The sequence below is a fragment of the Schistocerca gregaria genome, chromosome X (assembly GCF_023897955.1).
Source record: "Schistocerca gregaria isolate iqSchGreg1 chromosome X, iqSchGreg1.2, whole genome shotgun sequence".
In the NCBI taxonomy this organism is placed as follows: Eukaryota; Metazoa; Arthropoda; class Insecta; order Orthoptera; family Acrididae; genus Schistocerca; species Schistocerca gregaria.
In genome coordinates, this window is record NC_064931.1 from 333,519,612 (window position 1) to 333,547,337 (window position 27,726).

The 27,726-nt window shown below is 43.7% G+C and overlaps 1 protein-coding gene across 3 annotated transcripts in view; it reads left to right on the plus strand.

The window, feature by feature from the left end:
- The window catches only part of LOC126299574 (importin-9), a 121,012-nt gene that overhangs the window by 24,048 nt on the left and 69,238 nt on the right, over nt 1-27,726 (plus strand). For all 3 annotated transcript variants that reach the window (XM_049991584.1, XM_049991583.1, XM_049991582.1), the window contains exons 6-10: nt 2,231-2,389; nt 2,572-2,723; nt 10,721-10,819; nt 26,773-27,022; nt 27,326-27,473. In XM_049991584.1, coding sequence (XP_049847541.1) covers nt 2,231-2,389; nt 2,572-2,723; nt 10,721-10,819; nt 26,773-27,022; nt 27,326-27,473 — 808 coding nt within the window. The remainder of the gene's footprint in view (nt 1-2,230; nt 2,390-2,571; nt 2,724-10,720; nt 10,820-26,772; nt 27,023-27,325; nt 27,474-27,726) is intronic.

Sequence of the window (27,726 nt, forward strand, 5' to 3'; positions counted from 1 at the left end):
GCCAATGGCCGTTGCCAACACACATGCAAGCACAAAACTGAAATCAATGTGGTTTCAGTTGCCTGAGACTGCAGGTGTGTGTGTGTGTGTGTGTGTGTGTGTGTGTGTGTGTGTGTGTGTGTTTTTACAAAAGCCATTGGCCGAAAGCTTTAAGTGTGAAAATCTATTTGTTGTGCCTATCTGCGACTCAGCATCTCCGTCATATGGTGAGTAGGAACGTTCCTTCTCAGAATATTGGTACAGTCCATCCATGATTTTCCAACATTCTGTGGCTTCTGGCAAGTTGTTAAAAATCTGTGTTCCTGAACAATGGACACTTTCCTGGGCCAAAGTGACTTTAAAGTTTGTGGAGATTTTTCTTATTTCTAGTATTGAGTCAATGAACTGAGCTGTTGGTTTGAGAAAAGCAAAAATTTTTAATGGCAAGTTTCATTAAGGAAAAATATATTGGAAAGCAGTAGTATCCCTTGTTCCTTTAACAGGCCTCCACAGCACATTCTTTGGTTCACACCATAAATAGTTTGCACTTCATGTTTTTGGGTTCTGGAAACTTCAGCTTAGAGAGTTACCCCACTAAATCATCCTGTATGACATTGTGGAATGACAAGCAAAGTATGTTAGTTATATTTTTGTCACCTGTGTCTGAAAACATCTGCTTTGCAAATAGGCAAACAAAGGGAATACCATGAAGTCACTGTTAATCATGGCATTCCTCCCTTCTAAATTTGTAATACTGGTAGATGTTGGGTGGGACTTAGTCTTCAAAGTTACACACACACACACACACACACACACACACACACACACACACACGTGCGCGCTCACAAACAACTGACAAAAGTTCATTATTTAACTTTCAGAAGAGACATTTGTGCATGTCTTGTCTGAAAGTTAAATAATGAACCTTTGTCAGTTGTTTTTTGGCACAATTAAAATACTTCACTCCAGTTTCAGGAAACATAAATTGGATTACACAGGATACCCAGTCCAATAATTTTAAATCTTGTTCAGTTTATAATAGGTTCATGATGATTCACTGAAGTGAATGTGAGGATGCTATTTGTAAGATTTTGTACATGTTTCTTTTCTTTCCTGTGACTTCATACATTCATACAGGGTGTTCAGAAATTCAAATTACAAAACTTCTAGGACTTGTGGAAAGGAATGAGTACATAATACTTTGAATCGGATCCCATGTCTGGAAATTTGTTTCCATTCTACTACAGTTTCAGTTCAGATATGTAATGTGTCCACATCTGCAGAGGCAGAAAAAAAAAAGTCAGGGTTGTTTGTTGTTTGTTCTGATATGCTGTAGAATAGACAAGAAGTCGTATACATCAGTCATGTCGTCCTATGGAAAATTTAATTTAAGACTCCTGTAGCAGACAAGATGATCTGCTGGTATTAGTTCTGGCCACTACTCTAGAAATTGAAGAGAGACCAGATGGGGTGGAGTGTGTGTTCCAGAACATGCTTCACAGGTACAATGTCTGTAACAATGTTGGAGGTAACTACATGAAGCTGTGGTTGTAATGCATCAGTACTGTTCTGTATGTACAGTATGCTGGTTCGTTGTTTTGGAATAATGTAAACACACAATGTTTAAGTGTAAATACAAACAAATGAGAATGGATGTTTTGTTAAGTTCCATTTTGAATTGTTACCTAATATTTGTATTGTGACACGTCTAACACAATTCTGCAAGCAGAAGTGGAAGAGCTAAACATCTGAATTGACAGTCATAGAACAGAAACTAGGTTTCTGAATATAGATTCATATTCAAAATATTGTGTGCTCACTCCCCTCTAAAAGTCTTAGAAGTATAAGTTTTCAAAGTTCTTCACGGTCGTGTTCTCGCTTTCCAAGCAAGGGGTACTGGGTTCAATTCCCGACGGGGCCAGGGATTTTCACCTGCCTCGAGATGACTGGTTTTTTGTGTTGTCCTCATCATTTCATCCTCGTTCATGAAAGTGGTGAGATTGGGCTGAGCAAAGGCTGGGAATTTGTACGGGCCAGAAACTCCAGAGAAAGCAAATCATAAAAATCACTATCATAATAAGTCATCATAATAATAGAGGTTTTTGAAGTATAGTTCTACTATCAGGTGCATTTCTCATCAACTTGTGTGAAATGGTGCATGTATGTCTGTATGCCTGTTAAATTTAATTCCTATGAATATTAATGTGAAATACATGGGTTCAGGGTTTTATAAGCAAAACTTTCTTTCCAGCAATTACCTTCCTTGTGCAGCATCTGCCTAAGCAGATGGCTCCTTGTATGCCACAGATTCTTCCTCCCATATGGCAGACACTCATTCAGGCTGCTGATGTGTATAAAAGTGATTACGTCACCTGTTCGGATTTCAAGGAAGAACCAGTGGACTCTGATGGTTTGTGACTTCTATATGCTATTCAGCATAGTTCACTTAATGTAAGAGATCTGAGAAATTACTGTTTCATAAATAAGACATTTTGAAGATAATGTAATATAAAATGCTGGTGGTGGTATTGGTTAATGCTTTGATCACTATTTGACTTAATTATTTAAATATACTAAATTTTGTAATTGCAGGAGAATGCATAGGATTTGATGCAGTTATATTTTCCACATTTGAGCTAATTGATATGCTCACTGATATTTCGATGTTCACTGACACTGTAAAGGCAGCTCTTGCAGATTTAATTTACTATTTAATACTCTTTACACAAATAACTGATGAACAGGTAAGAATAGCTGTAATATTTGTAACAGTGCAATATGTTTCCATTTAATAAGTTGTATAATTCTGTAAATAAAAAATCTAAAACCTTAAATAAACTACAGATAAATTGGATTTAGATGTGGTGTGTGTGAAACCACTTTTACTTTAGTTGTTTGGAAGTAATATTGTTTGTTCAGACTTCATTTGCTGCAGCTTCAGTGGTGAATACAATAAAAAAACATGTTAATAAATCCATTTTTAATGAATATTTCTGTTTCAAAGGACATTAACATAAGAACAATATTATGAAAATCTTGTTTTAACGTATGCCGGTTTAAGAAAAAATTTCCTTTCAAGGAATAAGAATAAAGTTAGAAACAGAAACCCACCAATGCCTAAATTCCTAACATGTTTTGAGTGTTAGAAGTTCTTCCTTTGATTTCTGAATGAGTTGCATTAAGTTGTTGATTGAGAAAACGTTGACAAAGTGCCGATTTTCACCTGTTTAAAGAAGTGTTTGATTCTATACTGTAAAATTGTGTGTGGTTATGAACAGTAAAAGGAGAAAGTTAAATTTTCAGTAGAAACTGAAAATTGTAGAAACCAGTTGGAACTTTACTCTGATGTCAGAAGTAGGATTGTGTCTGAAGTTCCCATACTGTAATCTCTTACCACAATTATGGTGGAATGGAGGTAATGAACATAGAAAGTACTGATCATTGTAGACTATTTTGCTACAGAGAATGAGAGATAAGGGCCCAGAAAAGTTTTCAATGCTGATGGAACTAGGGGATGTTTATAATGTACTTCCCTTGAAAAGTATTCTATTCAGGGGAGGAAATATTGTGGGCACAAAAAGCAACAAATGACGACCCTTTTGCCTCTGTGTGGCAGTGAAAAGTTGCTGTTAATGCTGGAAAAAATTTAAGCCCCTAGGGTCTTTTAAAAATATTAAAAAATCACTGTGCACCTAAGCTTTTTAATAGCAACATCTGGATTACTGCTGGAATTTTTTTGAAGTTTCTTAGGAACTGATCTAGGGATGGGTGCAGCCGGAAGACACACCATTCTGATCGACAGATGCCCTGCATTGTAAGTTATCAGCAGTCTTCAGGACTGTAGTAGCAGTGTCTTCCTGATAACAGTGCAATTAACGTGCAGTTTGTACATCTGTTTATAATCACTCATGTGAAAGCCAGTTATTGAGTGACTGTTGTGTAAAGATCAGTTTCATGCCTCAAAAGGACGAGCACTTTACATGTGATGTATATGTTTGGTGTGGTCTGGAATGCTGTAACCTGACTGACTGCTGGAATGATTTACAAATGCTGCCAGTCAGTTGCTGTAGAACAGCGATGGCAAAGAATTCTGCACATGTGGGAAGCACTCTCCCTCCTGACTGCACACTGCCCCCACAACCACACGAAGGTGTGAAAGTGGAAAGAGGGGAAACTGCGAACATGCCTCGTTAGATGACAAGGCAGTCGCCCAGGGAACTTCGAGCAGTGTACATCTGGCATGGTTTCATATTATACTACAGTAGAAAATCTGAAACTCTGTAAAACTCATTATGAAGAGCAATAATATATAGTTGCAAACTGTTGGTATTAGGGAATATGCTTACAAAAATAAAAAACTAAAGCTGATTGCAACTGCATTACTCCAACAATATTGTGCACACCAAATTGTTCACTTAAGCGGCTGAAGATCGTACCAAATTTAGGCTACCATTATAGGATAAGAAACAAGTTCCTGACAATATTTTATTGTGTGTTGCATACTTTATTACAAATAAACCACAAAAATGCAAGGAGGATCATGTACGCAACTTTTACTCCTTAAAGGTTATAGCCCATATGCTACAATTTCCCTGCATTTTACGTTTTTTTTCAAAGACCCTTGCAAAATGTGAAAGGTTAACACAATTTTTGGGTTGCTGAAGACAAAATTTATACCTGGCATGTACTGGTGGCCCACAGGTAGACAGTTTTGCTTTTTGTCATTTAGGTTGCCATGTAGTCATGTCATATGAAGGTTTGTATTCAGAAAGGAAAAAGAAAACTTTCACACACATGCTGATGGAAAGGTTAATATCATGTGTGCAGCCTCATTATGGAAAGGCAGAAGCCTTTCTAGAGAGTAAGTTTTTAGAACTTGTGAACAGTTTTAACATAGAATGTTTTGTAAATAAAAATTACATTGCAGGTCGATCAGTTAAATTTGGAAATGCAAAGGGACAGTAACAAAATGAAACAGCAAATGGTGTAGAACTCGGATCAAAAATCTTACTAGCGGTATGGTTAAGACTGTAGAGTGCATGATAACTGCCGCTTCTTTTGGCTCCTCGAATTCCAAGATAATCTGTGCTGCTCTGTGTGATTTCAGGGATTACTGTTTTACCATTGACACCCTAGTTCTACTGGAGACAGCTGTACAGGAGTCTTCCTTATGATGGAACCATTTAGTCAGTGTGTTTTTGTCCTTGGAAAAAGGATGCCACTTGGGGATAAAAACTTTGTTCCAGCTTCTCGATTGGTTACATGGTCTGCCACTTCTCATTGAGTCCTATATAGGGGAAAGGTGTTTTTTGCTATTTTGTTGCTTAATTGTCTGATTTGCTCAGAAGATTGGTTTCACCCCAAGACAGTATACTCAGTGTAGCACTGCTTGAGAAACTCTCAGCGGCAACGTCTTTGCAACCAGGAACACTGTTCTTTGTTTATGGACAACTTTGCAACATTCTACTTTTTCTTCGATCTTAAGATGAGGTAACTACAGTTGACCATCAGGAGGCTGGAAATTTGATGAATAAAACCGGTTTTAAGTTCTCATTGGAGGAGACTACTGGAGTCAATTTTAACCATACACGTCGATGTTTTAATCAACCAGAGCTCACAATGGGGGACAATATTTTAGATTTTAAGGACAGTGTGTGTGTTCTGGGCAGTCTGTTCGACATAAAATTAACCTGGCTACCACACCTGAAAGACCTGTGAACAAAAAGTGGGAGCTGGCAGGTCCCATCTCTTGTGGTTTTGTAGGGTTTATACAGTTACATCACAGCAATGTGGTTTGTGAATCAGCATGTGTGTCCTACTTAAAGATGTTATACATCACCTACCATGAGGACATTAAGATATCAACTGGAACCTGTCAAACCACCCCAGTTAAAGGCTGTGTGCAGAGGATGGTGAACCACCACTCCAAATTTGGTAGTGCTTCCTTGACAGGTGCTGAAAATATTTACACTGTCTGCCATTGGCATTTAGTGTGGCAATTCACTCAAACTTTGTTCACCACTTGGTCGCATATGACAAAGCCATTTATGATATGTGCTACAGATTCTTATGGGTCGGGATGTATCAGACCTCCGAATATGCAGCCAGGTATGGAACAGACTTCTGCCATGGTGTTATCAAAAGTCCAAAGTGATATTAAGGTTGACAAAGCACAAAAACATTCACCGCAGGTTACATTTTTATAAATGTTCCTTCAGTTTTTTAATCATAATATGCATGGGTGGCTCCCAGCTGCCAGTTGTTCACCTGTTTTTGACAATACTGTGTTTCTTGTCAGATTTGACTCTGTGGACTAAAAGCAGAAATCTACCCAGTAGACAGATGATTCAGATCATCAGGGACATGTATCAGTGCATCCAGCAGTGAGGCAAGGAGGTAGTCTTTTGCTGGGTACCAGGACACTTCGGGATACCCAGAAATGATATACTTGAAAAAACTCTCAAAGAAGTGTTTAGGATCATTGTTGTAGTTTGTGTGCTGCCTTGTTGTCAACTCATTGCCTGACAGAATCATGTGGAAGTGGGAAACCATATGATTGAACTGGCTAACAAAAATACTGCAACCCTCAGTTTGGTTGGAGATTTACCCATCGTCCTCGGACACCAGTGTAACAGAGTTTTGAACCTCTGTGAATTGTCAGGGCTCATCCCTAAAGTAACTCCAACTGCAGTGGAAGGCATCGTTCCTTCCCCTGTACCCTTCTCCCCACAATGGGTTTGCTGACACCTCACAGGGTGCTGATGACAATGCTGTTCAGTGCTCAATAATAATAATAATAATAATAATAATAATAATAATAATAAATCTCGTGCTAATTGTCTGCTAAACATTGTAATTTTTTTTTTTTTTTTGCTCTTGCTCTTTCAGTGCAAAAAAATCTTTAAAGCCTTTCAGCATGGTATTGTAAAGTTGTTCTGTAGCAAATTTAGTGCCCAGGCATTGTGCAAATGCATAATAAAAATAGAGAATTCTCATCCTTCTCTCCAAAGTAGAACTGATGACTATTTATTTAATAGGTTGCTAGCTGCCTATTTTTGAATGTCCTGTGGCAACAGCCACTTGACATTTGAACCTCCTTTATACCACAAGCAAGGAGCTAGGGATAAATCACTGCCACCATGAACAGAATAAAGTTGTGGCTAATAAAAAAAATGAGCTACTCAGCATGGCACAAAATTTTCTTTAACAGAGCAATGTGATACCATTTCGTCCAGCAAAGAAAAACCAAGCATAAGTGAAATGGACCTAATAAACCAGATAAGTACCAAGTAGTGCCAGATACCTGTAATATATACACTAAGTAAACTGTGCCAAAATTCTCATAGTACTGTTTATTAGGTTATTGATGGGCTTCTTAAATTCCAAATTGAAGGTTCACCAGAAACTACTTTCCGGATTTGAACTTAAATGGTGTCCATAATTAAAGTTCAATGTAAAACACTGTACAAAGAGAACCACTGCATTGAATAATATCAAATTTGAGCAGCATATTATTGATGCAGAGGGAAATGTTATGGAACAAAAAAATTAATAAATTACCACCTTTGCTTGTGGCCCGTTCACATACGCCTCCATGGTGTACGTCTCGGCCACAGCGTTTTCTGGACTGTTTTCATGGCCCTAAGCACTCAGTTAACCCCGCCGCTTTCTGCTGTCATTTCCTCTCGATTCTTGATGTGTTCCGGGGCTGAAAAGTGGTTTACACTGACGGCTCAATGGCTGATGGTTACGTAGGCTTCGCATATGTTCATGGAGGACATATTGAGCAGCACTCCTTGCCAGTTGGCAGCAGTGTTTTCACTGCAGAGCTGGTGGCCATATCTCGTGCTCTTGAGTACATCCACTCATGCCCTGGCGAGTAATTTCTTCTGTGTACCGACTCACTGAGCAGCCTACAAGCTATCGATCAGTGCTACCCTCGCCACCCTCTGGTAGTGTCCATTCAGGAGTCCATCTATGCCCTGGAACAGTCCCGCCGCTCCATGGTGTTTGTCTGGGCCCCAGGAGATGTAGCAATCCCCGGCAAAGAAATTGGCGGCAGGCTGGCCAAACAGGTGATGCGGAAACCGCTTCCAGAGATAGGCATCTCCAAAGCTGACCTGTGTTCTGTCTTACACCCCAGGGTTTTCCGGCTTTAGAAGACAGAATGGCATAATAGCACGCATAACAAACTGTGTGTCATTAAGGTGACTATGAATGTGTGGACGTCTTCCATGCAGGCCTCTCGCAGGTAATCAGTTGTCCTCTGCCAGCTCCACAGTGGCTGTATGTGACTAAAGCAGTTTCACACAGCTGATGAAATACATACCGTAGAACCCAAAATATCCATTTCCTGTACATCTGCTACTGTAATTCAGGACAACCAGTAGACTAAAATGTGTGTGCTGGATAAGACTTAAGAAGTGAACCAACTTATATGCTCAGTATAAAAGTACCAGATAATAAACCCAAATTTGAACCTTGAATTTTTTCCATATCTTATCACTATTTCTGCCTTTGGCAGTAATCTGTATATGTGAAAAATACGAAGTTGCACCATGGATTGGTGTCACGTTAAACTTAAGTTCCTCCGTTACTAGATCAACTAGTTCAGAGAATGGAGAAAAAGAAGGGCATACTAATTCAAATAGAACCATGGCTAGGGAGCTACAGTGGTGGTCAATCCAATCTTACAGTTAAGAGCTTTATGCGACCAACATGTTCCAAGCACACCAGATGTGGCACACTTGCAGCTGTTGATTCTCATTTGGGAAGATAAGGTTCCAAGTCCCAACAAGCCATATAGACTTCAGTTTTCTGATGATTCTCTAAATAACTTAAAATTGATTTTCTGATGATTCTCTAAATAACTTAAAATTGAATGTTGGTATTTGCTAAATCACCTTTGTTTCATCTCTGTTTCTAATCATGTCACCATCTGCAGGACAGTGTTTAATCTTCCTTCTGAGTAAATAGCTCATAAGAAATCTTCAGATTAAGAAAGATAAAGGTTTTTGTATCTCTTATCCTAATGATTTTTTATACAAATGGTTATTGGAAACTTCTGACAGAATGCTAATGTTCTTAAATAGGAACTATAAAAAATGGACACTGAGAATGTTAAAAAAAACCACACACACACACACACACACACACACAATTCATTATTTATCATACATTGAGAAGTGTCATGTTGTTTCTAGTACTTTACAGGCCCACCTCAGGCCCTGTAGCAAGCCCTAACCCTGTCTGGCATAGACCAAATCAGTTTCCTGCTCTTTTATGTAGAAACAAGATTCCACAGTGTATGGACTGCCAATTTCAAATAGTTTCAGTTTTTGGGTTAGTGTGTGGCAATATGGTAGTACATGGTGATTTCAGAGCTATGTGGTGGCCTTGGAAGCAGCTCAGCATTTTGGTGCCCTTTTTAAAAAAAGGCTTTCACTTAGCAGACTCCCAGCAGATGGCACCATAACCTTCTTAAAGACTTCTCAATATCTGACACTGTTCATTCCATCATCTACTACCCTACAGTATTTATAGACCCCCCAGATTGTGACAGCTTCACCACCTTGCTGCACAGCAGGAGCAACATAAGAAGGAAGAAATTTGTCATTGTCCTTCTGACTAGAACTTTGTGTCAAGGAGGAAAGTTAAGTGGCATTCATTAGAAAACACAGCTTATTCCCATACATCTACAATACACCCTAATCTCTTTACAAAATCTGAAAAAATTTCTTGTGAACATCACTGTGTAATGGCTTGTGTACTGCGTGGGATTTTAGACCAGCTTGATTTAACCTGTTACTAACAGGGCAAGTTGTTTGTAATGCCACTAAAGGATGCTTTAAATTCTGCCAATATGGCACTGGCATTTCTATCATGATGTTAAATTTGAAGTAAATTACAATCCTGCCTAAATGTTGTCCATCTTGTGAACTCATAACATTTTATCGTTTGATGAACCCGTATTTCATATACGCCTAATCTCATAGGAATCTGTTTCCTTTGCCTTCATTAACCTGATAACTTGCTAGTTTACCTCTTCAGAAACATTATTTCTCCCTATTTTCATTCAAATACAGAATGCAAAAGACAACTCGTGAATAATAGAAGGCATGTGGACTATAACACTTTTGGAAGGTGTTATACATCTGAGTCTGTTGCGAACTTAGTCAAAACAGGATATTCAAAAAATGTTAGAAGAAATAAAGGAAAAATAGTTCATTTTAAGAACCAAAAACCCAAAACAATGGGTAAAAAGAAGCGTAATTTTTTTGTAATGCAGGATTGTAAACACCTTATAATGTTCTATTTTTGTACTGAAACTGTCCCATGGTCCATTTCTGTGCTAGACAAGTAACTCCCAAACCATTTTTTTCCCCTGAAATGTTTTACTAACAAGACACAGTAAAACATACTTCATACAGAAGTGAATTAGAATTAAGCATAGGGGCAGCATTGACATGAGTGATATGGAAAAAATTAAAGATCACCACCTCATATCTGCTTATATTTTAATACAAGATAAAGGAAAAATCATTGGGAATGTGCTATTTTTCATAATGTCTATTTCTACTACTGCGCTGTTATATCTTCACGTTGTATATGTATCTGTAGTGATATGTATTGACTAGTTCTACATCAAAATGACAAGCTAACACTTATGGAGCAATGGAACATACAGATCAATTAATAAACAAGCTTGAAAATATGGTGTTTTATCTTTCCCTTTCTTCAGGCAAAGAGATGGACTGAAAAGCCAGAGCGATATATTGATGAAGAGGATGAGCACACTTATACATTCTCTGTGCGGATATTAGCTAAGGATCTGCTACGGGTGAGTTTGGTGTTTCAATGTTGTGCAAAAGTATTAGTACTTCACAAGTACCTCTGGGTTTCAGGAGACAACGGCTCGAAAACTGACACATCCAAAAAATACTCTTATCAATGGATAGAATATCTTTCCAAGTTTAGTAATGAGACACACCATGGTGTAATTAAAGTGCACAATTAGGGTGTAGGAATGTCAGAACATGTAGACAAATCATCTGCTTCATATTGATGCATCAAATGAATTCACATTTGCAGACTGGCAACTGAGTGAACAGTTCCAAAATGGGCTGCTGTCATAATTGCTGCCTGTGCAGCAGCAACTTCAGTGTGTTTCACACCAAAGCATTTCTGCCTCGTATAAACCATTTAGGTGTCAAATGGTGCCCACATTGAGCACCTGTAATGATTAAAAACTTGGACAGAGACTACAACCATTTACTATCTGTAAGATTCGTGATTTTTGTGCAGTGTCGATTTCTGAAACCCCACAGGTACCGATGAATAACCCTGTATTTAAATTAATGAATTGCTCACCAGTCTGTTGTAAAAAAAATGAAAGATTCAGTCAACATTGAATTTTCTCACATTGTTTGGGCAACAATAACAGTAAATATTAAACCTGACATATTAGTTAAGAGATTTGTGGTGATAGTATTAAAAGTAGACTTCAAAATGTGGCATTTATTTTTATTTGAAGTAGTATCTATTTTTTATAACAATTACTTCTATAAGTTTAGAACATGTAAGAATTCCATTGTGTTATTGGTATATATTACACTTTATACTAGGGAATTACCTTGTTAGCTACTGTGTGTCAGCTGTTCAGAGGAAAAAAGAAAGCCACTCTGTTCCCGTGACATAACGACTTCTGTCCTCACCCAGGCAGTGTGGCCAGCAGCATGTGTCAGCACAGCTGGAAGCTCTGCACCTGTCCTCTTGATCACAGCTGGCTGTTCTCTCAAGCAAAGCTTGTGATCTCCATATAGAGTGCTGAAGGATAACAGCCAGAAGCAGCCATTGTAGTTGGGTCTCAGCAGCTCCAGTAAACCACACATGGCAGTTGAGTCACTGATTAAGGACAGTCTTGGGCCCAGGAGGCTGTGAGGTCATGCATCTGCCCTTGTGGATGGCATCTTGCAGTCCATCACACGATCTCGCCCAGAGAGTGCAGGCTGGCCACTCGCGCATCCATGCAGTGCTGAGTTTTGGACCCACCTCACCACGGCTGTGACATTTCCGTACTGTGGAACTTGGTTGATTCAGCGGGCCAGTTGACTGCTGAAATCCATCTCCAGGTAGTCATGGTTGACCTGCAACTTAAGTCATTCTCTCTGGTTCCAGGCAGATTGGCTACACGACTGCTTGCTTTGAGCGTTTGGGGTCCCTTATCCCTACTCCTCCTCCTATGTCTATGATGCAGTCCCTATGTAGGGGAGAAGTGCAGTGTTCCTTTTCCAGCCCGTTTCGGCCCCGCATACAGGTTGCTAAGGGAAGGCCCCTGGTCAGAGTGGGTGGCATCAGGGCGGATGACACGCGATGAAGCATAGTCAATCATCTCTTGCTGGTGATTAAACACCAGCAGTCTCTAAGCAATCACGAGCTCAATTCAACGCACAGAAGTAAGACCCCAAATCATTCCCATCCATGGCCACATCAGGCTAAGGATGGCAGTGGATCTTGTTCACCTCTGTACTTTTGTGTGTTAGAGAGCTGATTGGTAAACTTTCATAACAATGAAGCCTCAGTTTTTAGTTGAGCATTCAGAGGACAAGTTCGAGGAGTTGGAGGGCTTGTCAGTGAAGATGATGGTCTACCGCTGTGATCTAAAGCCCTATAGCCCTCCTCGATGTGGTGCTTTAAGAACTGAAAGTTCGGCCATATGTCTTCCCACTGTACTTCCAGCGTCACATGTCGAGATAGCAGATGCCCGTCACATCTCAATACTCCATGTGCCCCATCTCCCATCTGTGTAAACTGTGGAGAGCATCATTCGCCTTGCTTTCCTGACTGCAAGATTATCCAGAAAGAAAGGAAAACCGTGGAGTAAAAGACCCTGGACCGACTGACCTGCACTGCGGCTGAGAGAAAATTTGAATGCCTGCATCCTGTGCATATGACATCGTCTTCTGCTGCCGCTACAACAGTTCTGGCACCATCAGCTCTGCCAACCGAGGTCACCTCAGAGAGCTGGGAAGACTATACTTGCCCACTTGATGGTAGGGGCATTTCCCTCCCTGTTGCTCCTGCACCACCTACTTCAGGAGCAACCCCCACCCCAACCATCATGAACGTCCGTCCCCACTTCTAAGCTGGAGAAGTGTAGGTCATTTTCGGATTCTCTCGCTAGGAAGGGTTCCCTTGGGGTCACTCTCTTCCCAGGTTTCTGCTAGTGGGAAAGATGGCTGAAGAGCTCAAAAGCAGCTGGTCGTAGAGCTTTACGCTCATCCTCAGTCCCAGAAACTGAGCCATTGAAGTCCTCCCAGCCAGGGGAACACAAGGAGCCACAAGAGAAATCCAAAAAGAAAACACCTAAGACAAAGGAAATTGCAGTGGCACCCACACCACTGCTACCTACAAGATCTGCGCCTGAGGGTTGGGTTGAGATTTTGGCTTCTGCTGATGACCTAGATCCCGCCAGACCCTCAGGCACAATGCATATAGACTGCTCAAGTAATAAGTTGATGGTAGCAGTTGACTCTGAGGTGTAAATTGCCTCATTGAATGTTCCATGCCTTCACAGGCTAAGATGGCATCCTCCAGTGGAATTGCGACAGTTTCTTCCACCGCCTAGCTAAGCTTTAAACCTGTTATATACATCGCCCTCCAGGAAACGAAGTTCCCGGCAATGCGGACACCTGCTCTATGCGGTTATAAGGGATATTACAGGATCCATAGCGACTCTTGAGTGTCCGGTGGAGTTTGCATTTATGTCCGAAACTCGGTCTGTAGTGAACATGTGCCCCTTCAAACCCCACTTGAAGCTGTGGCTGTCGGAATACGGCCGATGCAGGAAATAACTGTCTGCAATTCGTGTATTCCTCCAGATGGTGTAGTGCCTCTGATTGTATAAGCTGCACTGATTGATCAACTTCCTAAACCTTTCCTATTTCTGGGAGATATTAATGCTTATAACACTTTGTGGGGTGACACTGTGGTTACTGGCCAATGCAGAGATGTTGAAAATTTACCGTCTCGGTTCGACCTCTGCTTCTTAAATACTGGGGTCGCCACACATTTCAGTGTGGCCCATGGTAGTTACTCAGTCTTTGATTTATCAATTTGCAGCTCAGGACCTCTCCCATCTATCCACTGGAGAGCACATGACCTGTGTGGTAGTGACCGCTTTCCCATCTTCCGATCACTGCAGCGGCACATGGGCTTTAAACAAGTCGGACTGGGAAATTTTGGCCTCCGCTGTCACTGTTAAATCTCCCCCACATGGTAACATCGATGAGATGGTTGAGCAGGTGACTACAATTGTTTCTGCGGCAGGAAAGACGATCCCTCGCTCTTTAGGGTGCCTGAGGCATAAGACAGTCCCTTGGTGGTAGCTGGAAGTTGTTGAAGCAATTAAGAAGCATCGGCGAGCTCTAAAGCGATATAAGTTCCACTTTTGCCTGGAGCGCCACATAGCCTTTAAATGGCTCCGTGCTCATGTTCGCTACCTTATCAAACAAAGGAAAAAGGAGTGATAGGAGAGATGTCTCCACCATTGGGTGCAACATGTCACCTTCCCAAGTCTGGGCAAAAACCAAACATCTTTTCGGGTACCAGGCCCCAACAGCTGTCCCCGGTCTTACCATAAATGGCGAGCTATGTACAGATGCAGATGCAATTGCTGAGTGCTGTGCTAGAGCCTCTGTGTCGGAGAACTACCCCACAGCCTTTCTCACCCTCCAATAGTGGATGGAAAGGAAAATCCTCTCATTCACTACATGCCACAATGAATCATATAATGCCTCATTTACAGAGTGAGAGCTCCTCAGCGCCCATGCACATTGCCCCGACACAGCTCCTGGGCATGATTGCATCCACAACCAGATTTAAACATCTCTCATCTGACTGCAAGCGACATCTTCTCATCTTCAACCAAATCTGGCACGATTGCATCTTCCCACCGCAGTGGCAGGAAGCACCATCTTTCCAGTGCTCAAACCTGGTAAAAACCCACTTGATGTAGATAGCTGCTGGAACGTATGGTATTTCGGCTGTTGGGTTGGGTCGTGGAGTCATGTGGCTTGCTGGCTCCATGTCAGGGTGGCTTCTGCCAAGGTCGCTGTACCACAAACAAACTTGTCTATAGTGTGCCATCCGAACAACCTTCTCCAGATGACAACACCTGATTTCCGTCTTTTTTTACTTAAAGCATATGACACAACTTGCCGACATCACATGCTTGCCACATTGTATGAGTGGAGTCTCCAGGAACCATTCTAGATTTTATCCAAAACCTCTCCACTCTGTACTTTACATGTCCAAGTCGGTAACTCCCATAGTTCCAGCCATATCCAAGAGAATGGAGTCCCACAGTGCTCTGTATTGAGTGTGTATCTATTTTTAGTGGCCATTAACGGTCCAGCAGCAGCTGTAGGGACGTCTGTCCCACCTTCTCTGTATGCAGACAACTTCTGCATTTTGTACTGCTGCTCCAGTGCTGCTGTTGCTAAGTGTCGCCTCCAGGGAGCCATCCACAAGGTGCAGTCAGGGGCTCTAGCTCACGGCTTCGTTTCCAGCCACAAAGTTGTGTGTCGTGCACTTCTGTTGGTGTCGTACCGTTCATGCAGAACCCACGCTTCAAGTTAAAGATGATCCACTCACTGTAGTGGAGACATACAAATTCCTAGGGCTGGTTTTCGACGCTCCATTGACTTGGCTCCCTCATCTTTGTCAGCTTAAACAGAAGTGCTGGCAGCACCTCAATGCCCTCCATTGCCTGAGCAACACCAATTAGGGTGCAGATCGCTGTACGCTGCTGCAGCTCTACAGAGCCCTTGTCCAATCTTGAATTGACTATGGGAGTGTGGTTTATGGTTCGCCATCGCCTTCAGCATAGCATTTACTCGACCCTGTGCACCACTGTGGGGTCTGATTAGCGACAGGAGCTTTTAGGCGAGTCCGGTGACCAGTGTACTGGTGGAGGCTGGTGTCCCTCCACTGCAAATCAGACTTGGGCAACTGCTCGCAAGTTACACAGCACGCAGTCATAGTTCCCCTGAGCATCCGAATTACTGTCTCCTTTTCCGGCCCGCTGCAGTCCATCTCTGCGTCGGGGCTAACGATTGCGGTTCGCGTGCGGTCCCTTCTCTCCGATCTGGTGTCCTTCCCTTTACTACCCCTACTTGCGGTCTGTTCGCATATGCCTCCATAGTGTATGCCTTGTCCGCAGCTTTGCCTGGACCTTTCGCGTGGCCCTAAGGACTCCATTAACCCTGCAGCTCTCAGCTGTCGCTCTTTCTTGATTGTTGAAGTGTTCCGGGGCTCTGAAGTGGTTTACACTCATGGCTCAATGGCTGATCGTCACATAGGCTTCGCATGTGTTATTGGAGGACATATTGAGTAATCCTCCTTGCCAGTTGACTGTAGTGTTTCCACTGCAGAGCTGGCGGCCATATCTCGTGCTCTTGAGTGCATCAGCTTATGCCCTGGGAAGTCATTTCTCCTGTGTACTGACTGAGCAGCCTACAAACTATTGACCAGTGCTACCCTCACCACCCTGTGGTGGACTCCATTCGGGAGTCCATCTATGCCCTGGAACAGTCCCACTGCTCCATGGTGTTTGTGTGGACCCCAGGACACGTCAGAATCCTCGGCAGCGAACTTTACGAAAGGCTGGCGAACAGGTGATGTGGAAACCACTTCTGGAGATAGGCATCTCCGAAGTTGACCTGCATTCTGTCTTACACCCCAGGGTTTTCCGGCTTTGGGAGACAGAATGGCGTTACAGCACGCACAACAAACTGTGTGTCACTGAGGAGACTATGAATGTGTGGAAGTCTTCCACGTAGGCCCCTCATAGGGAATCAGTTGTCCTCTGCTGGCTCCACATTGACCATACGTGGCCAATGCATGGTTACCTACTCCGTTGTGAGGACCCACCTCAATGTCGCTGTGGATCCGAAATGACAGTCGTCCACCTCTTGCTGGACTGCCCAGTTTTAGCCGCTCTGTGGTAGACTTTAAACTTTCTCAGCACCCTGCCTTTGGTGTTGGGCAAATATGCCTCCACAGCAGCTTTAGTTTTAAGTTTTATCTGTGAGAGTGGGTTTTATATTTCTATGTAGGTTTCAGCGCATGTGCTTTGTCACTGTGTCCTCCACTCTAGTGCTTTTAGGGTGGAGGTTTTAATGTGTTGCAGAGTGGCTAGCTTTCCCTTTTTATTTTCATGATTGGCCAGCCACTGTGTTCTAATTTAATGTTTTACTCTTTTGTTTCTAGTGGTGTCTGTTGTTTTCTTGTCCCCTTTTGTTCCTTTTAGTGTTCGTTGCCTTCCCTTCGTTCTTGTGGCTTTTCCTTTCTTTCTGTTTTGTGTTATATGTTTTGTCCATTTTATTCTCACACTTGTAGCATTGTTTTGTTAGGATCAAGGGACTGATGACCTCGTAGTTTGATCCCTTCTGCCCTCTTTTAAACAAACCAACCAATCAGATTGTTCCACTCCTCAGTGGCTATTTGGCGTAGATCCCTCAGTGGCTGCTGGGTTACGTCGTCCGTGAACAGCCCTTTCCAATCTATGCCAGGCTTGCTTGATAAGGTAGAACATGCTGGCCACTCTAGTCGAGCGATGTCACTTCCTGATGGAAGTCATTCACAAAATGGGCACGGTGGGGGTGTGAATTGTCGTCCAGGAAGACCAATGCTTCGTCATTATGCCGCCAATATGGTTGGACTGTTGGTCGGAGGATGGCATTCACGTACAGTCGTTACAGTGCCTTTCGTGACCACCAGTGGCGTACATCGGACCCATATAGTGTGCCCCCCCCCCCAAAAAAAAAATAAAAAAAAAAGTAGGGAACCTCCACCTTGCTGCACTCGTTGGACAGTCTCTTTAAGGTGTTCAGCCTGACCAGGTTCCCTCCAAACATGTCTCCGATGATTGCCTGTTTGAAGGCATATGTAACACTCTGTGGTGAAGAGAATGTGTTGCCAATCCGGAGCGGTCCATTCGGCATGTTGTTAGGCCCATCTGTATCGCACTGCATGGTGTCGTGGTTGCAAAGGTGGGCTTAGTCATGGACGTCGGGAGTGAACTTCGCCCGCCATCATGCAGCCTATTGCGCATAGTTTGAGTCATAACACAACATCCTGTGACTGCACAAAAAGTATTATTCAACATGGCGACATTGCTGTCAGTGTTCAACTGAGCCATAATCCGTAGGTAGCGGTCATCCACTGCAGTAGTAGCCCTTGGGTGGCCTGAGCAAGGCAAGTCATCCACAGTTCCTATCTCTCTGTATCTCCTCCACGTCCGAAAACCATTGCTTATTTTTTCGCTCAGATGGACATTTCCTTTGTTCAGAGCTCTTCCTGGCACAAAGAAACAAAGCGTGTGCGATCAAACCGTGTTATTGACTGTCTAGGCATGGTTGAACTACAGACAACACGAGCCGTGTACCTCCTTCGTGGTGGAATGACTGGAACGGAACAGCTGTCGGACCCCTTCCCGCTGTCGCTGCTCATGCATGGTTGTTTACGTCTTTATGTGGATTTAGTGACATCTCTGAACAGTCAAAGGGAGTGTGTCTGTGATAAAATATTCAGTCACATCTGTCTTCCCAAGTTCTAGGAACTGGGGTGATGCAAAACTTTTGATGTGTGTGTTTATGGAAGTGAAACATTAGCAATGAACAGTTTAAGACTAGAAGAGAATAGAAGCTTTCGAAGTATGGTGCTACAGAAGAAAGCCAGAGATTAGAGAGGTAGATCACATAGTTAATGAGGTACTGAATAGAAATGGGAGCAAAGTAATTTGTGGTACAACCTGATTAGAAGGGATTTGTTGGTTACATACACTTTGAGATACCTAGGGATCACCAGTTTGAGGGAAGTTTGTGTGTGTGTGTGTGTGTGTGTGTGTGTGTGTGTGTGTGTGGGGGGGGGGGGGGGGGGGGGTTAAAAATCATAGAGGGAGACAAATAGAATAATACAGTGAGCAGATTCAGGAAGGTTGAAGTAGTTAGAGATGGAGGCTTGCAAAGGATGGAGTAGCATAGAGAGCTGTATCAAACCAATCTTTGGACTGAAAACTGCATCTTCTCCATTTATTTCATACCCAGTACCTCAGTTACTCATTTCAAGTAGGTCAGTTAAAGTAAAGAGAATGTACTAACCATAGATTCATTAGGTGTAGATTAAAACCAGATGCCAACTTGCAAAAGAACTCCTCAGACAGGAAATCCCCCCTGCGAGTTCGGGGGTTAGAATAGACCCACGGTATTCCTGCCTGTCGTAAGAGGCGACTAAAAGGAGTCCCTCCCCCTCAGGGGGGTAGTTGGCGCCTGCGTCCGGAGACGGACGGATTCACGACCTATATTTGCATTCGTTTTGGTTTTTCACTTCTTCTGGTTTCTTCCTTCCTTTGGTTGGTTCCTTTTTTTGTTTTTCTCCATCTCACTGTCTTACTCTTCTCCCTGCCTTCTTCGGCTTGCCTGCCTTCTTCGGCTTCTCTCGTCTCCGCTTCGGCGTTTGAGACAGTCTGTCCTTTCTTTCCCTCTCTCCTTTCTTTTTCCTCTTCTTCCTTCCTCCCTGTGCGTCCCTGAAGGCCGACCCACGCGTTCGCACACGTAGCCGGTGACGGGGGTAACGTGTAATTCCCCGCCCTGGGTAGACAAGTAAGGCACGCACGTACCCCCTGGTAAAGACCAGACCCAGGGAGGGGTGATTGCCTGAGCTGACACCTTCAGACCATGCCGATTGGTCCCTCCGTCCATTTCTCGGGAGGTGTGACCTGAGGTGTGAACAATCACCTAAGGCGGGAGTGCCCTCTGAGAGGGTCCCCACAAGGAAGGAGCGCGCCATCGGAGACACTGGCAATCGTGGGGGATTTTTCCGCAATGGATTTCTCTTCTTCTTCTCTCCCGACTTCTGCCCACAAACGGAAACTTGACCTGCCACCAGTGACAAAAGTACTACCGCCTGCCCCACAGTTCCTCAGAGTTTCTCAATCTGAGGACGGAAAGGATTTTTCCTCTGTCAACCCTTTCGTTATCCAGAAGGGCGTAGATGCCATAGCCGGATCTGTAAAGTCTTGTACCAGGTTGCGTAATGGTACCTTGTTACTAGAAACTGAGAGCGCCTTTCAGGCACAAAAACTGCTTCGGGCCACACTCCTGTACATGTTCCCTGTCCGGGTGGAGGCTCACCACACTTTGAATTTGTCTCGTGGTGTGGTATATACTAGATCACTCGACGGATTGACTGACGAGGAGATTCTTTCCTCGCTGAGCAGGGCGTGAAGGCTGTCCATAGGGTCATGAAATAGGTCAACAATGACCTTGTACCGACCCGGACACTTTTCTTGGCCTTTGATAGTGTTCAGCTGCCGTCGAGCATCAAAGCGGGCTACGAGGTTATTTCTGTTCGCCCCTATGTCCTGACACCTACATGCTGCTACCAGTGTCACCGTGTTAAGCACACTCGCCAGTCTTGTTCCAATGCGGCCACATGTGTGACTTGTGGCAGGGATGCCCATGAGGGTGACTGTCCTTCTCCTCGTTGTGTGAACTGTCACGGTGACCATGCAGTGTCCTCCCGCGACTGTCCCATCTACAAGGAAGAACGCTGTATCCAAGAAATTCGGGTCAAAGAGAAAGTGTCCACCTTGGCTGCTCGCAAGCCATTCGCTAGTAGGAAGCCCACGTTGCTCCCAGCGGGGAAGTACAGTACTGTCCTCGCCTCTCCTCGAACTACCAGGGAGGTGGCGACGCAGACATGCTGATCTGACCTTCAGCACTACGGTCGTCTGTTCGGCCAGTGCTAAGATCGCCCGGTCGACGTCTCCTCTTCCTCCTGTTGTCCCTTCGACACAAGTACCTTTATCAGCTTCTGCCAGGACGAAGACCCAGAAGTCAGAAGCATGGGTCTTCAAGAAGGAACCGTCTTGTGCAGACCTTCTACGTACCTCGAACCCTCAGCCATCGACCAATCCTTCCACAAAACGACCTTCCAAGAAGGCTCATAGGAAGCACAGTTCTCCTTCCCCGCCACAGCGCATTTCTCCTCCTGCGCCAACCAGCGGTTGCTGCCCCAGGCCGTCATCCGTTTCGCCTGGCCGCACCGCTGGTAGCCGAACATCTGGCCGTTCACCAGCGGAGGAAGCTCCCCCTCCCGGCCATCTTCACACTTTGGCCGATGAACCTATAGAACAAATGGACCATGACTGTCCGCCTCCTGCTAGCGGCGGCAGTGCTCGCTCGAAGCCAGGCCCTCAGCGGCCTTCGAGATGACCCCTTCTTGCATCTTCTTCTCACGATGGCACTTATTCACTGGAATATTCGCAGAATTCCTTCCAACCGAGAGGACTTGAAATTGCTGATCCACTCGTCGTAGCCCTCCAGGAAACGAAGGCTATTGCCTTCTCACACTACTCCTCTGAGGGTTTTGACTTACCCCCTGTGGCAGGTATTCCGGCTCATGGAGGGGTTATGTTGCTGGTCCGGGATGATGTCTACTATGATCCCATCACATTGCACACCGGCCTGCAGGCAGTTGCAGTCCGCATTATTCTCCCCACTTTTACATTTTCCATCTGTACCATTTACACTCCATCGTTGTCTGCCATTACCAGGGCAGACATGCTGCAAATTATTGCTTAGCTCCATGCACTATTTTTGTTAACTGGAGACTTCAATGCTCACCATCCTCTTTGGGGCTCTCCAGCATCCTGTCCGAGGGGCTCCCTGTTAGCAGACGTTAACCAGCTCAATCTTGTCTGCCTCAATACTGGCGCCCCTACTTTCCTTTGACACCTCTCACACCTATTCCCATTTAGACCTCTCTGTATGTAGTACCCAACTTGCACGCCGGTTTGAGTGGTATGCGCTTTCTGATACATATTCGAGCGACCACTTCCCGTGTGTTATCCATCTCCTGCATCATACCCCCTCTCTGTGCTCAACTAGTTGGAACATCTCCAAAGCAGACTGGGGGCTCTCCACTTCCAGGGCGACCTTTCAGGATCAAACCTTCACAAGCTGCGATAGTCAGGCCGCACACCTCACAGAAGTCATTCTCACTGCTGCTGAATATTCCATCCCTCACACTACTTCTTCTCCACGCCGCGTACCGGTCCCCTGGTGGACCGCAGCATGTAGACGCCTTACGTGCTCGTTGACGTGCTTTACGCACCTTTAAACGCCACCCTACAGTGGCAAATTGTATCAATTATAAAAGATTATGTGCGCAGTGTCGTCGTATTTTTAAAGAAAGCAAGAAAGCCAGCTGGGCTGCTTTCACAAGCACCTTCAACAGTTTTACTCCTCCTGTTGTCTGGGGTAGCCTGCGCCGCCTATCTGGCACTAAGGTCCACTCACCAGTTTCTGGCTTGACGATCGCGAATGACGTCCTTGTGGCCCCTGAGGATGTCTCCAATGCCTTCGGCTGCTTTTTCGCAGAGGTTTCGAGCTCCACTCATTACCCCCCTGCCTTCCTCCCCCGAAAACAGGCAGAGGAGGCTCGGCCACCTAATTTCCACTCCTCGAATTGTGAAAACTACAATGCCCCATTCACCATGCGGGAACTTGAAAATGCACTTTCCCTGTCACGATCCTCCGCTCCGGGGCCTGATTCTATTCATATTCAGATGCTGAAGAACCTTTCTCCTGCGGGTAAGGGTTTCCTTCTTCATACTTACAATCGCATCTGGATTGAGGGACATGTTCCCGCATGCTGGTGGGAGTCTATTGTTGTACCGATTCCTAAGCCGGGGAAGGACAAGCACTTGCCCTCCAGTTATCGACCCATCTCGCTTACCAGCTGTGTCTTTAAGGTGATGGAGCGAATGGTTAACTCTTGTTTGGTTTGACTGCTCAAATCTCGACACGTACTTACCAATGTACAATGTGGATTTCGTAGGCGCCGCTCTGCTGTTGAAATCTGGTTACCTTGTCGACCTTCATTATGAATAACTTCTTGCGGAAGCGCTCGACTGCGGCAGTGTTCTTTGATTTGGAGAAGGCTTAAGACACCTGTTGGAGGGCGGGCATTCTCCGCACCATGCATACATGGTGCTTTCGCGGTCACCTCCCTCTTTTTATTTGTTCCTTTTTAATGGATCGATAGTTCAGGGTACGTGTGGGTTCTGTCCTGTCACACCTTTCGCCAGGAAAATGGGGTGCCACAGTGCTCCGTTTTGAGTGTCGCTCTCTTCGCCATAGCGATCAATCCAATATTGGATATCCTCCCAGGTGATGTATCAGGCTCCCTTTTTGTGCACGATTTTACCATCTATTGCAGCGCGCAGCGTACATGTTTCCTGGAGCGCTGTCTTCAGCGTTCTCTTGACCGTCTTTACTCCTGGAGTGTCGCCAATGGCTTCAGTTTTTCTGCCGAGAAAATGGTCTGTATTAACTTCCGGCACTACAAAGTGTTTCTTCCACCGTCCTTACGACTCGGCCCCGTTGCTCTCCCATTCGTGGAGACAACAAAATTTTTAGGTCTTACATTTGACAGGAAACTTAGCTGGTCTCCACGTGTGTCATATTTGGCTGCCTGCCGTGTTCTCAGTGGCACATCGTGGGGAGCAGATCGAACCGTCCTACTTCGCCTATATCGGTCGATCGTCCGCTCCAAGCTGGATAATGGGTGCTTTGTATACTCCTCTGCACGGCCGTCCATCTTACGCCGCCTCAACTCCATACAACATCGGGGTTTACGGCTAGCGATCGGAGCGTTTTATGCTAGTCCCGTCGAGAGTCTTCATGCTGAAGCCGGTGAATTGCCACTCACCTACCGGCGCGGTATACTGCTTTGTCGTTACGCCTGTCGGCTTCTGTCAATGCCCGACCAGCCATCGTATCGTTCCTTTTTTGACGACTCTCTTGACTGTCAATACGGGTTGTATGTCTCTGCCCTGCTACCCTCTGGAGTTCGCTTTCGTCGCATCCTTAAACACCTTGATTTTTCACTCCCTCCAACCTTTAGTGGGCGAGAGCTACACGCCACCTTGGCTCCAGGCTCAGGTTCGCGTTCACCTTGACCTCCGCTCACTCCAAAAGGTTACCCCCGGTTCAGTATACCACTCTCGTTTTGTCGAACTTCGTTCGAAGTTCATTAATATGACCTTCATTTATACAGATGGCTCTAAGACCAATGACGAGGTCGGGTGTTCTTTTGTCGGGGCACAAAGTTTCAAATACTGGCTACATGGCCATTGTTCGGTGTTCACAGCTGAGCTCTTTGCCCTCTACCAGGCTGTTCTTTACGTCTGCCGCCACCGACATTCTGCTTTTGTCATCAGCTCCGATTCTCTGAGCGCCATCCAGAGCCTCAGTGATCCGTATCCGGTTAACCCTTTTGTGCGCCGGATCCAATGCTCCTTCAGCAGCTGGTGGACGACGGGTCTCCAGTTAGCTTTATGTGGGTTCCTGGCCATATCGGTATCCATGGGAACGAAGCTGCAGATGCCGCGGCCAAGGCTGCGGTCCTCCAGCCTCGGACGGCTTCTTGTTGTGTCCCTTCATCAGATTGTAGCACGGTCATTTGTTGGCGCATTTTATCGCTGTGGCATGCCGATTGGGCTGCACTTAGGGACAACAAGCTTCGGGCCTTGAAACCTCTTCCCACAGCTTGGACGTCTTCCTTACGTCCTTCTCGGCGGGAGGAGGTCGTTTCGGCCCAGCTACGAATTGGACACTGCCGGTTCAGCCATCGCCATCTGCTGACGGCAGCGCCAGCGCCATTCTGTTCATGTGGGCAATTGCTGATGGTCAGCCACATTTTAACGTCCTGTCCGGATTTTACTACGCTGCGTCTTGATCTTGGCGTGCCATGTACTCTGGATGCCATTTTAGCGGATGACCCAGGAGCTGCTGCTTGCCTTTTTCGTTTTATCAACTTGACACACCTGTCTAAGGACGTTTGATTATGCTGTAGTTTTTTAATCCTATGCCTGTTAATACGTCTTTTATAGTGTTGTCCCTTTTAGTTGCTGTTTTAACCTTGTGCCTCGTGATACATTCCTAAATTAGTCAGGGCGCTAATGACCATTGTAGTTGTGCGCCCTAAAACAACAAAAAAAGACAGGAAATAAAAAATGTAGGTCATGAATTACTTTTAGAAGAAAGGGTATACTGTACTAAACAAAGTTCAGCGTCTTTGGTTCTTTTGTCTCTGTATTATTCGTTACATAACAAAGGCTTTTTTATGTGAACACACTGCTGTTTAGAGTATGCAGAAGGCAAGAGAGAAATCTTGTGTGGGAAAAGACAACTATCATGGATCAGGTAAGAGGTTTGCAGAAAAATTTACAGAAACAAAGCAAAATATGCCAAATTAAACTATTCTTGGAGGGAAATTGAGAAACGAAACTTGTTGGGTTGATGATGCTTTTTCAGGTAATTTATTGTATGATAAGTCGGAAAATTTCACATGGGTTTGAAGATTTTATTAAGTGTCTGTAGCTCGAGATACATAAGAAAGATCTAGTTAAAAACCAAAATTCTGGAAATAATTTCGGATGAATTGCATATATCCAGTTGGGATATGAAGAAAGGCACTTGGCAATGACAATTTAAAGGAAATAAATTATAGCTAGAAGAGTAGTAGTATAAAAGTAACATGCAAAATTATTTGCATACCAAATGTGAAATTGAACAGTAATTGGAATTATAGGAACTTGGTAGAGAAAGCTTGAAATTACACTGGAAATTCACTTTCAACAAGACCTTAATGCATAAATAACCTACTGAAAAATGTTGTGATTTAACAATAAAGTTGTTTCACTTTGACCCCTTCTGTGTAAGGCATCTGAAGAAAACAGCTGGATGTACAGTAAAAGAAATAAACAGAACACTGAAAATCACCTTGGGTGGTTTTGGGCTGTGGAATAGGCTTCATAACTAAGTTTCCAATGTTGAAAATAAAAAAGTTTACTATTAGTGTATATTATCAGTCCCTCTCCATGATATGAGAAACTTCAGTGGAAAAATGCCATTAAAAATGGAAGGTTTCTCAGCAAGTAACGAAGAAATTCATGATGGGGAATTTTGAGAACAGAGGGCGAAGAATAAATCATGAATTAAACTGGGTATAAGATAAAAAATTACACGATCTTTAAGTAAATAATTATTTTTTGGGGAGTGTTAAAAAATCTCCTACTCCTCATGTTCAAATGTATGCAGTGGTTAGAAAGTATGTATTGCAGTTCTTTTTAGTGTACTCGGATTGACTCCCATAGTCAAAGATGAAATTTTGTATCATCCCTTACTGAGGACATTGATACAATTTTCTTAAGGAGTGATGGTAAATGAATGACTGGATTATCATTGTTAAGCTGTCTTTTTAGTAATAGGGTAGCTGTTACTTCTTTGATTAAACCTGTAAATAAAATAATTAAAAATCCAGGATGGAATGTAACAGTATGACGAAAAAGAAAGTTGCTACTCACCATATAGTGGGGATGCTGAGTCACAAATACACAACAAAAAGACTGCCAGAAAATTAATGACAGATGCCTTGTTGGCTGAAAGCTCACTTTCTGACAGTATTTTTGTTGTGCCTATCTGCAACACAGTATCTCTGCTATATGGTGAGTAGCAATTATCCTTCTCATAATATTGCAAACTTTAAAATGGTTTGAATTCAGAGTTCTACTTCCATAAGAATTTCCTGTGTTGTAGGTTGAAATGCTAATTCAACATTGCTGTAGTTCACTTTCTGTTACGCAAGCTATCAGCTACTGATACCTTTCCTTTTGTTTTATTGCAGTCTGTGAGTTTAATATTTCTTGTTGCAATTTTCTAGTCAATATTTGAAGAATTTGAAGCCAAAAGTATTGGAGCACTGAGTCATGCTATGACCAAACATTTACAAGCATTGGAGACCGAAAGAAATACGGACAGTTCCAGCTGGTGGAAAAGCCATGAGGCTTGCATGTGTGCATTGGAAGTAGCTCATGAAACGGTCATGGAGCAACTGGAACATGGTGAAGAGTTGCATTTTGACTTCAGTGGGTTCTTGCAAAATGTTGTTGTTGCTGATATGAATCAAACTGGTAAGTTCATTAACATAGTTTAACATTTCAAAATCTTGTCACTTTTGTTTTGTCGGAGTTGCTTTTATGGCCTATGTTCACAAAGCATCACCAGGTACTCCTTTCACCTTAATCAGACACACTATCACCACCACAATAAAACAGTTGGTGCCTTTTTCAGGGCTATCAAAGAACCTCATTGAAACTGTACATCAGAAGCACCTATTCCTCTTCGAACACAACTGTGTATAATAGTAAATTGTTACCATTTGATTTATGGTGACACATAAGCCAAGGTCTTCAGAAGACTGCTTATTTCTTTAGGTTCTCCATACCTGCTGGGGCGGTGCCTGTGTGTTGGAAGTTCGTATGCAAAATTGATGTCACCAACTCTGCTTGAGCAGTTCTTACAAGCTACTGTCAATGGTTTACAGGCTAACCAGGCACATCAAATAAGAATATCTGCTGTCAGGTAAGTTAAAAATATGTGTAGCTGTGTCGTTTGTCATGTCTAGCTGTCTAAAGCTTGACATACTAAAGGTGGTGATTACATGTCTTGAGTGTTAACTGTGTATGACACTAAACTATCTGAACATTGCAGTGATCGCATGCCACTGCAAGTTTTGTACTAAACCTGCTTGAACACAGCAAAAATAACATTTCTGGACACTGCCAGAGGGTGAGTCAGCTGGGAATCATCACCTCTTCTTTAAATATACAGGTAC